This window comes from Crotalus tigris, unplaced genomic scaffold, assembly GCF_016545835.1.
Source record: "Crotalus tigris isolate CLP2741 ecotype Arizona unplaced genomic scaffold, ASM1654583v1 scf7180000024391.5723578, whole genome shotgun sequence".
NCBI classification, from domain to species: Eukaryota; Metazoa; Chordata; class Lepidosauria; order Squamata; family Viperidae; genus Crotalus; species Crotalus tigris.
The window spans coordinates 700767-713090 of record NW_024100561.1 but is presented as its reverse complement, the minus strand read 5'-3'; the positions used below and the strand labels follow the sequence as shown (position 1 = coordinate 713090).

Below are 12324 nucleotides of genomic sequence, written 5' to 3'. Positions count from 1 at the left end.
TATTTTTTAATATATTTTTGTTTGCAATTCTGTCAGTAACTATAATAAAAATAGTCATTCATGTGTGAAAGAGGGATTTATCTGGGATCCTTATCTGGTTAATGGCAAAGTGAGAAGCATCTGAGGTGGAGAAACCAAGTAGTATATATGATGCCTTGAAAAAATAAACTATTATTTTTAAAGTTTCTATGTGTAGTGTCTTACCTACTACTACTGATGTGGAAGAAAATCAAGATGATCCTGTGTGATTTTCTATGTGGTTCAAAATAACTTAATTACAGATTCTTATTTACCAACATTTTCAGAAACATTTATTATGAAAAATTCCTTCTTCTTACCATTTTCTCATGTAGTCCTTAAAGGTAAATGGTTTTCCTAAGCCCAAGAGGAGTAAAAACACTTACAACAATGATACATTAACAGGTAACTTTTCTGAAAATAATTAAAATGGTTTGTTTGAAAATTGAAATGGCTTGTAGTATACTTTAAACAATTAAAATTAAAGTGCCTATTAAAAAGCAAGGGAAATTTGATGATATAGAACTGAATGATTTTAAAATTATACAGCTGCAATATAGTTGTGTATGCATGACCAGCTTTCACTAAGTAGCTTACATTGTTTACTTCTTTCTCCAATTCAGCAAAGATATTCTCCACGTATAGCTACTGCAAGTTTCCATTCATATGTGTGTCTTACTCTGTTCACCTAGTTCCCACTGAACGTAACAGAGACATCTGACAAACAGACACAGATTTTTCAATAGCAATCTGTTATCTGAGATTGCTTATCACATGAGAATTGGCCTTGGTTCTGTTTGCTATGAAAAATAAAAAAGTACACTGCTTGCTCATGAACATACATTACTTCAGCTTTCACCAGATTCACCTAGCACAAAACGTTAGTTGTCAGTGTATATCAAACTTGCAATAATTAAATATGATCCATAGCATTTTAGGTTATATGTTTCAAACCTGAATATTCATTCATAGTTCATTGAAGAAATACTTGCGCATACAGATTCCCAGGAAAAAAACATTTCAGCCAACTTTCCATGTACCGTAATCTAGTTTTTATTTGTACGAAAGACTGCATATCTGATTCCTGCATATGTAAAAAACGTTTTGAAAAGATGAAAAATTGCCAAAACTTCAGGAATTATTTAAAAATTAAGCCACAAGCAGATCTATACAATCTTTTACTTCTATTGATCAGGAAAGAAATGCAGAGAACCAGGCTATAATCAGAATGTTTGGCTGTGTTGCTAGAGCCACAAGATCATTCTCCTAGAAGGCCACATATTGCAAGAGAAATTTCATCATTTCAGACTATCCATTAAAAAAAAAAAAGCAGCTGGTTCTTCCCGCAACACATTTAAGAACAGAACAAGAACAATCCAAATGAAATCTGAGTCATACATACTTTTTAAAAAAATCCATTAGAAAAGAGCAAGAAAAAGTTATAAGCCATTATGACTTTCTTAACATGTTCCTGGAATGCCAATATCCAAGAATAGAAAAAGCTTAAAATAATTATTCCAAGAAATTACTAACCTAAACTATCTGCAGTATGTTGCATTGCTATGAACATAACATTTTTCACTGGCTTTTCAGCTGGGACAAATGAAGTGATTTCCCCCTTTCTACTCTCCCCTCCCCGTCATTAAACCATAGGAATTAAGGCAAAAGCAGGAGATATCCATTTTTTAAAAAGATCTGGTAGTAGGAATCGCTTAATTTTTCCATTTGCAAAACACCATGGCTAATCTGGACAGGCAATTCATTTACGGGGCTGGTGGATGTATTGGTTGACATGTTGTAGGGGAGGATGTTTTTCCACAGAGGGATGTGGTTTCTGATGGGCTACTTGTGCTGCAGCTGGAGGGAAGTCTTTATCACCCTGATTAAAGAACAAACACATCAGCATTAAAAACAACATACAGACACATCAACAATTAGTCTCTCTCCCTGTTTAAAGATAGGAAAGTATTGCTGAAATGACCTTTAGATTACTGATTTCAGGTTGGTGAAAATTAGTTTTCTGTCAGAAGTTCAGACTCTTGGAATCTGGAGTTAAGAACTTTTGAATCTGCACATATAGCTTCAAACAGGCTACACCATCCTTCACATCTTGTTGCAGATTTTTAGAAGGCCACAGTGGCACCCTTCTACATTAAACATAAAAAGTATTTGGGCAGCAGAATACTTGTTAATGATTGAATTTGGGAACGGGAAATGAACATTTATATTTGAGGTCACTTACATTTCTGTTAACTACTGAAAGCACTTCAATAAAAATTTCTCTCACACATCCACTCACTGCTGTTCAGAGCACTGTCGAGCTTAGAATAAGCTTACCTTTACAAGTTTCCCTCAACAGTAATGAGGTCAAGAAACTTAAGATGTGGTGCTGATGAAGGCTATATCATTTCACTCACTGGTAGTGAATCTGAGCATAATTCTTCTAGTTTCTAGGCAGTCTCACAATTCCTGGGGAGGAGGGGGAATCTGCCAAGTTTGACTTTTCTAATTATGGAAGCAGCGTTTATCAATCCTTCTAAGCAGCTCTTAATACTTTTGTCAGTTTTAGTCAGCTTTGCAAACCCTATAAAAGTTTGATTTTTCTTGCTCACTAAGTAGCACGTATCAAATTCTTGTCCCACATTATCTCCCAAGCACTTATGCTTCAAAAAACTAGTATATATCAGCATGCGTCCATCAGAAATCCATAAGGTGTGTTTATTTGTGAATAGATTTTTGGACTGGCTCAATTTCAGCCTCCATAAATACTATAGTATTGTAGTGGGAACTGTTTAGAATAGGAATTATACCTGTATGAATCAGTTAAGTACTGCAAATTCTAAATTCATTAAAGTCTATAATGTTCAGCAAAGTTTTTTCAGCTATTGGGCACTGAACTTCCAGTGTGCTGGGCTTTTGAAACACAAATAGAAATTGAAGTGTGCTTAATATTTGCATCTGAAACTGAAGTTTACTTTTAAAGAAATGAAATTATGGCTCTTATAGCGGTTACGCATCTGACTGCATATGAAGTAAATATATTGAAGTAAATGAAGCGTAACTTAAAAAGCTAATATATGATTTTGTAGCCATGCCTGGGTATATTGTAAGCAAGAAAAATCTTTCTTTCAGAATTTTTATTTGCTGAGTAGTTATGTGAATAAGTTATATTTGTACAATCTAATGCAATTTGTCTTCTCTTGGTATGGTTCAGATGTTTGGGGTGTTTTTCACAAGCCTAAACATTTTCAGTCAACATCTTTATGCTGTAAGGATGTAATAGATTTAGGGGCCCAGAAAATGCTACAAGACTGTTTGCGCTTGTTTTTGAAAGAGAGGTTCTCCTATTATTCACTTTGTTATATTTTCAGTGCCTGGGAAAGAACTCCCTCTTTTCCAAAATATACCTCTAGGCATTCTTTCTATTAGTTTCACAACCCAGGGTAGAAATTTTCCAGCCCTCCAGGATATCAAGCTAAGTTTTGAAGAACATAAACTATTTTCCTTCGTATTCCAATATACATATTTTTACTTTTCATTTTCTACATTTAACTGTAAAGCTGACAGGGGAGATAGAAATTGTAAAAAAAAAAAAACCTGAGTTACAGTTTACCTGATAGTATTTTTAAATATGTAACTCATGAGGGTAATTCACATCCTATTAAAAAACTCACAAAACTATTTTTCTTTTTCAAGATAATGGGAATTACACAACTGAATTATGTAATCTGGTATAGCAAAACTATTTCCTTGGTAAGGAAAATCACTGACGAAAAATGTAGCAGATGTTTGCAATTCATATTTTCATACTGAAAAATTGAAAATTATTGAAAAATAGGACTTACCCTTGCAATTACACCAGAAATAAACACCGTTGGTTTGGGTGGACTGGAAAATAAAATGGGAATATTTAGTAACATACTCAAATTGATTTGATAGAAGTCATAAAGCAAAATTAAGACATTTGAAAGGTATAATCAAACTTTTAAAACAGCCTTCTTAGAATTTGCTCAAAACTGCCATAATATGCAACCTACTTAACCTTATTCACACTTCCATTAATTAGTGCATGAGATATGAACTGGTTTATTCTAAGCAGTGGTGGGATTCAAATATGTGAACAACCAGTTCTGTGTGGATGCCGCTTCCGGAAGTCCATTCTGGGCCTGGGCAACAAAAAATTAGCTACCGATTCTGCTGAACTGGCTGAATCCCACCACTGTTTCTAAGGTATTTTTGATTTTAAAAAATTAATGAAAGAATAAAAGTGGAAGTATCATTGCAAACCACAGAAGTTTTCTTGTTTAAAATAGAAGCTATTAGAGTTTATCACTATACAAATATGAATAAAAACATCTGTGGAAATTAAAATGTTGAAGAGCATAACTGTTATAACAGTAACAGTTGTAGCTGGCAGTTACAGCAGCAATCCATTTATTTTGTTATTCTTCTACTTCTTCTGTTTTTTGTTTTACAAGAACTGCAAGATTTAGTAACTGGAGTCAAATTTAAAAAATATAAATCCCTAATACTAAGAATGAGCTAAGTTTATATTTGTCACATATCCATGCACTGTTTTTCTCAGAAGTTCAACACTATGTTTTTATTGTTGCTGTTTCTAAAGAAATGGAAATGATCATTTTCTGCTCCCAAACCCACTATTACATATATTACTGAAGGATATGTCTATCCACAGCTATTAAGATGGTTTAATCAAGTTTCTTGCATAAAGTGTGGGTTGGAACATTACTTACAGTACGGCCTTTTACTACTTGCTTCTAAGTTAACTGAAATAAATATGTAAGCTAGTTCCAGTCACTAATACAAGAGCAGTACAAACTCAGTGTCAAACAGAAAATTCACACTATCAGTGAGAAGGATTAACAGGCAATTGAAGTAGCTGAGAGGAACTTTTTTCTCTCCTTCCACTCCTTCTACAATATTCATCCCTCTTTTTCTCCTTTTTCTTCACTCTACCCCTCCTTCTTTTTAAGTTGTCCAGCGGGCTTCACTCCAGTAATATAAAAAACAATCTTCATGGCAGGTTTGCTAGCTAATATTGGTAGCTTCAGACATTTCTGGAAAATCAAAGGGAAATGTAGCAATGCATCTCCTGTTTCCCACCTTGTGTTAATCACTAGAATAATCAAAGAACAGAAAAAAGTAGCATAATTAACAAGATAATGTGTTTAATTTGTGTTTAGGCATGTGATTCTCTAACTCCCCCCCCATTCCATTTTTCCACTGCACAAATACATGAGGTCCTTAAAACCACCTGTTAGAAAGGACACCTGGGAACTATGTATGAGCTGCTCTGACCTCTTCACCAGGCTATAATATAAGGCCTAGGCAGTTATGGGCTTGCAATTGTAGCATATGACTGAGCGCATGTAAGTGTCTTCAATAAACTGGCCCTCACAGATGTTGACAATAACTTCTATGGTCCTTGGCAGGTATAGCCAACACTTTATTAATTGGAATGTATGCCAGGTATCAATTTGTACAATTAAAGAGTACCAGACAGGAAACACTCTGACATTTTGCCCTCAGCTAAGACAGGTTTGGAAATTGATACTTGCCTGGTTACATATGACCTGGAAAAGGCAAATACGCAACTCTATCCAGGCAACCAGGCTATGTACTAATATCAAAAGAGTAAGCAACAACAATTAGATTAGTACTTGGACAGGAGACTACTTGTAAATATCAGACTGTAAATTAATCTGGGGACGACAACAAAAACATATGGGAAGATGATAATACTGCTTCTAATAAAACATGTCCATGAAATTTGATTCATGGGTATCTCTTTTTTTTTTAGCTCTTTTTAAAGTTCATTGAGCCCATCAGTCTGCTACAGAGAACACTTAGGGTATTGGAGTAGGAAAATGGTTTCCAATTCAGACTCAGATATAAACTCCACTGGGCAAAGCCCGGACTCCTTCACAGGCCATTATGAGATTGAAAATAGCAGTGGGATGAAGAGACCCATTATAGCCCATTAAGAGTTTTTGTTTTTTTTAAAGAAAGCTGGAATATAAACATTTTTTTAAAAAAAAGAGTTTTGGGACAGCAGGTAAATCAAAGATCATGCCAACAAGTTGCAAGCCTTGAAGAAATTCAAATGATCTCTGATCAACTGAGAGGAAAAACATACTTTCAAAAGACACCTCATTCTTCCCAACTGCCAAAGCTTCTCTGGAGCTCTGACTGCTTGTCCCTAAATAATTATGATGACTAAAGTTCCCCGAGATACATTAGTAGAAATGGCAGCAAACTGAAAGCTTATTAAAAGCAGACTTAGTATTTATGCCAGACTGCTCCAATCCAATGCTAATCACAGAGTCTGCATTCTGTTTTTCTACTTCCTTTTTTAAGAGGGGCTCCAAAATCCTATATCCACATCTATCACAAATAACAGCTAAAAATAAAAAGGATAGAGAAAACCTGGCAGTGATCTTCTCTCTCACTTGTCCAATACTAAGGGACATAATTAGAAGGAGGAGGAAATAAAGTTTTGGTTTTAAATGCTTTTCCACTCTGCTTTTGCTGCATCCAAAGTGTAACTTACACTCCCAGTATTTTGTAAGTTATAATGGCTGCTTTGACATATGTTGGCTTGAAGAAGTAAGATACTTTTGTTGTCAAGGCTTTAGAAAATAAAACATGTTCTTTTAGAACAGTGGTTCTCAACCTGTGGGTCGGGACCCCATTTGGGGTCGAACGACCATTTCACGCGGGTCGCCAAACAAGGCTGTCCACCATTTTTCCCCCTATTCTTTGGCCACGCCCATGGCACCCGGTGATGTAAGTGGTTGGGGGTCACCACAACATGGGGAACTGTATTATGGGGTCGCGGCATTAGAAAGGTTGAGAACCATTGTTTTAGAAACATCATATGGAATTGTTAACAGGTGCAATTTTTAAAACATTAATAATCTGTTACATTTCAGAGAGAGTATTTTTATCTAAGATAAGCAAAGAGATTTATTTCTAGCAATTAACATATGGAGGAGAAAATAGCACTTGTTTTATACTGTTTTTTTCAATTACTAACTCCGATGTCACACAAAGAATAAAGAATCTGCTGAATACTGATCGCTTTGAGGGTTTCAATTATTTTTAATCCCATATAACTGAATTCTAATATATTATAACACAAGGGATTAAACATGCCATTTCCTGATGCTACAAATAAATCTTCGAAAAAACTGATTAGTTGAGAAATCCATTTAAACTAAAGAAGAGATCTGACAGTCTTGGTCTCTATGCAGTCACTCTTAATTATTGTTAGATCACATCTATAATATTTAATATAGCCCTTTAGTGTTTTTAAAGTACTTTGCGTGTATTTGGGTGGTAAGCCTCATAAAAACCAAAGCTCTGGGACAAAGATCTGCCTTACCAGCTTTAGTGCGATTTTCAGTCATAGATAGGGCTGCATGTGCTGGCCTGCTTCTAATCTTTGTACCATGTGTGTCTTGACAAACAACTGGGCTCATTGATACAACACTCTCTATTACCACTTAGCTTCACTGTGCTCAGTGAATCCCTAAAGAAGGCCTGGGTTTCTATATCTGTAGCAACACTTTGCAGTGTTGTTGCTGCAAGGTTAATACTGACATAACTACTATTGAACCTAGGACATGACTACTACTGTTGCTTGGTCACAGGAAAGCCTCTTTCTGATCTTGGATATTCTGAAGATATAATAATAGTAACTGAAATGCAGCCACCTGAGAATGCTTGTTGCGCTTACCCTCTAGTAAAAATGTGGGTGATGGGTAAGGACAAGCCACAATCCCCATCTTATATATGTGCAGAAATGATTTTGTAAAGTAATCAACACTGGTATCTTCTGCTACATAAACACAAAAGAATTGCAAATTAATATTTTAAAAATACATAATCTTGTCTTGATGCAGCTATGAAGAATCTCAATAGGGTGTTCTCAACAGGGTAATTCTACTTACTTTTCCTCTTTAAATTTTGATATTTCATATGGGAAGTACAATTTTTCTACCAGGCAGCTGTCCTAAAATTACAACAGCTTGGTTTTTCTGACTATTATTTAATTATTGTTTGCTTCTCACAATGCTCTGATTTTGTTAGCAGACTGACACAATGTCAGAGATTTTATTAATGCGCAATATTGTTTTTCTAACAGCTTAAGCTAAGCTGCACATTTACAAAGCTTTCCACAGGATGGCACTGATGAACCGCCAAGATTTTGAAACAGAATAAAAGCAAGCAGTTTATTTTTCCTGAATAAAGTTGCACAGTTGCAAATAATGTGTCCCCAAACCTTCTGAAGAATTAATGTATACTTATAGATACACCCCTGCGGCCCTTTAAAAAAAAGACCATGCCTATTCTTTTTTGCACCATTCTAAAGTAAAAAACAAAAAGCAGATAGAGAAAATGCTAGCATACAAGAGAAAGAAAGATTTAACACATTGGTTTAAGGGACTTGAGCATGCACTCATGTACACTGAATTATAATTCTCATCACCTCAGAGAGCAAATCGTCCAAAGATCCAGGTTTAATAGCAATGAAATTTTCCCTTGTTCCCTGTTGCAAGCAATCCAACAGTTTGATGGCAGGTTTCACATAGCTATAACATACTAAACATTCCCCAATCATCATTCTTTTATTCAGCTCAGTGGAGGATATGATAAATGCTGCACTATTTGCAATCCCCACTGGGCCTATTTCTCTTTATTTGCATGTAATGTTGGAAACTTGCAGCATCTTTGAATAATGTCTGTGTTTTCAAGTAAAGTTTCATTTTGAGGGGAGAGGACTCCATTTGTCATCCCTGGATAATCAATCTTCTCAGTAGGGTATATAATTAAGATCCGTAGTATGTTAGCCTGTATTTAGGAAGATGTTCTAGCGCTAGTAAATAATCTTATTAAATCAATGAGCAAAATCTACTAAATTCAGTTTTGCTTATTTATAGTTTTCCAAATCTTAAGTGCATGTAGTTTCATCCATGTTTCTCCTAATATATACTTTTAAGCAATTGTTTCTAATACAGCATGGACTTTATACATGTATACGTCCTGTACACATGCTTTTTGATTTCTATATTTTAAACTGCATCACAACATTTGGAAAAGTATAAATGTTGGCTTGCATGTATTTGTTCTATAGATTTTAAAAGTACTAATAAATAATGGATGACTTAGATTTCTTTTTAATCCATATATTTCATTTTTAAAACAGAAGGTTATCAAAGTGTCTTTTTATAAAAGAAATCTCCATTACAATATAAAATCCCCTTCATCTCTAGGAAATGAAAAATCTCAATCAAATTCCAGTTTGCATAATAAAATGTTTTATTATGCAAAACTCAACATCAAATGTATTAAATTTGATTCAGTGTTGACTATAAGTTTCAAGAATCAATGTCTTGCTATAGATTATTCTAAAATAAAAGGCTTTATATAGTTTTGCCCTATATTTCCTTAAGAAATCTAAAATGCAAGATTGCATCAATTTAAGTTTTCAACAAGAAAGGGTGAAAAACATCCTTTGTATTGAAAACCTTGATGCATTCTTTTTAGCTCTGTCAATATGTTCAAACAATATGGTCAAGCCAATGCTTCACTGCTACTTGGAAAACATTTGATTATTTACAATATTCCTTTACTATAATAATAAGGAATTTATTTCATTCAATTTAATCACTCCTGACAAATTCAAATAGCTTTGTATAACTCCCTTTTTAGGCGACTGGATGAAGCTGAGAGTTTATTGGCTGGATGCCCACACAGAGTTCATAGCAGGTATTTTTTTTCTTAGCGCTCTAGGAAAGAAACATCTGCCACTACCTACGATTGAACTCTCAATCTTCCAAGTGGAAGGTGTGTCTTCACCACTAGGCTATCATACCACTCTCTAATAGCTTTTGTAATTAATCCTGTTAAAAAGTATTGTGCTTCATATTCAGCCTGCAGTGTTATTCTTGTGACAGTTGACTATGTAGGCTACTCATTATTTACTGATATAATGATGCAAGCATGTACAGCGATACATACAAGAATCATCCCTGAGAAATCAAGATTTAGTTTTGTGAGTTACATGATACTAGGTTTAGGTATTTTTAGACACAAAGGTGACTAGCAAGTACACTTTGGTCTTTAAAAAATGTGGGAATGTCTTTAGACAAAGGACCTCTCTGTGAGATTTAAAAATGGAAGAAGCGTGAGTTCAAGAATAACAGAATATTTCCATTTGTGTAAAGTATTCTGCATTCAAAGGGCAAGACTACTGCATTCTACTGCAGCAACAAAGTTGACCTATTTTCACATACATCTGATAACTGAAGATTGGTTTGGCTTGTTTCAAGCTTTTAGTGATATATACGCTATATAAATGTCATACAAATAACACACAAGCCTCCAAGAAGGTTTTCTTAGATTTCAATTTAAAGTCACTATATTAAAACTATCCTAAAGATAGTGCTGAAAGAATTCATAGGAGTGAGAAATAAGATGGCAATTCTATGTCTTAGCTTTAAATTATATTAGTTATCAGACTGCTGGCACAGTGCCACTAGTTTTTAAAGGTAACGATTCATTTCAGCTCTACTTGAATTTACAATATAAGGCACCTGTAAGGCATTAGCAGGAGCCATACATTATCTCACATTTGCAAACATCTTGAGTTTTTTTATCATAGCCACAGTATTTATCATGATAATAATTCCATTTATAAAATGTTATGCTTAGATTCCTCCCCCCCCCCTCTCTGCTGTACTTATTGCAGTATGACATAAACCATTGTTTTACTGCTGGGTAGTCCTCCTATCTCCATCACCCAAGATTATTTATTTATTTATTTATTTATTTATTTAAACAAATAATATTTGTTTTCTCTTTGTTTTCTCACTAAAAGAGAGAGAGAAGAGAAAATACAAGAGACTCACGTGTTCCAGGATTGAGAAGTTATGCAACAAAAGAAGGGCAATATAATTCTTAGAATCTGGCAACCATCTAATCATCTCATAGGCCATAAGAATTTTCAGATTAGATGTTCAAATAAACAGTTTTGTGACAATGGTTTGCTGAACCCAAATATAAATATGCTGAGTGCATCTTCCAGATGAAAGATTTGAAATCTGTGAATCAGATGAAAGGCCTCCTAATACTTATAGTAGAAGCAGACCATTTCCAAGAATTCTTGTTATTTGCCAGTGGCAAGGGTTTCATTTGGACTCATTATATATTCCTTGATGTGGGAATAGTTTCACAATTAAATACAAAATCCACAGTGGCTCTCTCAATCAGACCATGTTCTAAATTCAAACTTGCAGGACCAATAGACTTAATTGGATTTGTGATCCAATATTACATTTCCACTCAAAATATTTAATATGTCATTTAGTGTGGAAAAAGTCATTCTTTCAAATCTGGCTTTTGAAGTATTTACATTTTTTTTACCTAATCAGAACAGCATGTTAATCCTACGGGATTATTAGAATCTTCCCCAAACTAGAAACTTCCAGTGGTTTTGGACTTTACCTCATGTAATTCCCCCAACCAATCAATCTACTGTATTTTGTAGGGATTTAACCAGCATCATGGAATGAATAAAATCAGTAGTATAACTTAAGATACATACACACACAATTTTATGTCCTGTCTTTTCCTTTGAGATTTCAAAGCAGTGTTCACTGTAGTCCTCTATGTTTTGTCTCAAGAATAATCATCTTCTGAATGGATGGAATGAGAGAATGATTGGTTCAAAGTCATGCAGTATGATACACTGGCATCACTCCAACCACAATAACATAACCTGTGTACTACTTTGGCTCTTTATTTTCATATAATAAATATGCCTATATTTACCTTATTACTCATTTTACCTCTAATACGCATTTGTACAAACTACCCAGCATACATTGCGTAAAATGCAACTCTACCAGAAGGAAACAAATTGTTGCACCTTTTTAAATGTTCTTACTATACAAAGACATAGCCTCATTTAAGTTGCTTGCTCAGATAATTGTAAATGCTAGAAAGAGATGACTTGTTCTCAACCATAATAATTGACTTTCTATGACACTTGTTTTAGCTAGTAAAAATAGCAGTTCATTGAAATGCTCCCTTAATATGCCAACATCTTACTGAATCACTCTCAAAAGTATCAAGGAAATAGATTACTTATAAACTTTTTAAACCCTCATAAACATTAATGATATATATAGCTACTGTTTGTGCATCTTAAGATTTGTTCAGTCATTTACAGTGTACACACTCACATGCCTGTGGAGTTGAAAAGGAAGCTACACATTTCCA

General features: G+C 34.4%; 1 protein-coding gene across 1 annotated transcript in view; it reads right to left on the bottom strand.

Annotated features, from left to right (window-relative positions):
• Positions 1 to 288: 288 nt before the first annotated feature.
• LOC120301760 (death associated protein) overlaps positions 289 to 12324 on the bottom strand; it is a 49405-nt gene continuing 37369 nt past the window's right edge. The window contains exons 3-4 of the mRNA XM_039329343.1: positions 3864 to 3906; positions 289 to 1897 (exon numbers count right to left, since the gene is read on the bottom strand). Of these exons, the coding sequence (XP_039185277.1) occupies positions 1778 to 1897; positions 3864 to 3906 (163 nt within the window). The 3' untranslated portion in view covers positions 289 to 1777. The remainder of the gene's footprint in view (positions 1898 to 3863; positions 3907 to 12324) is intronic.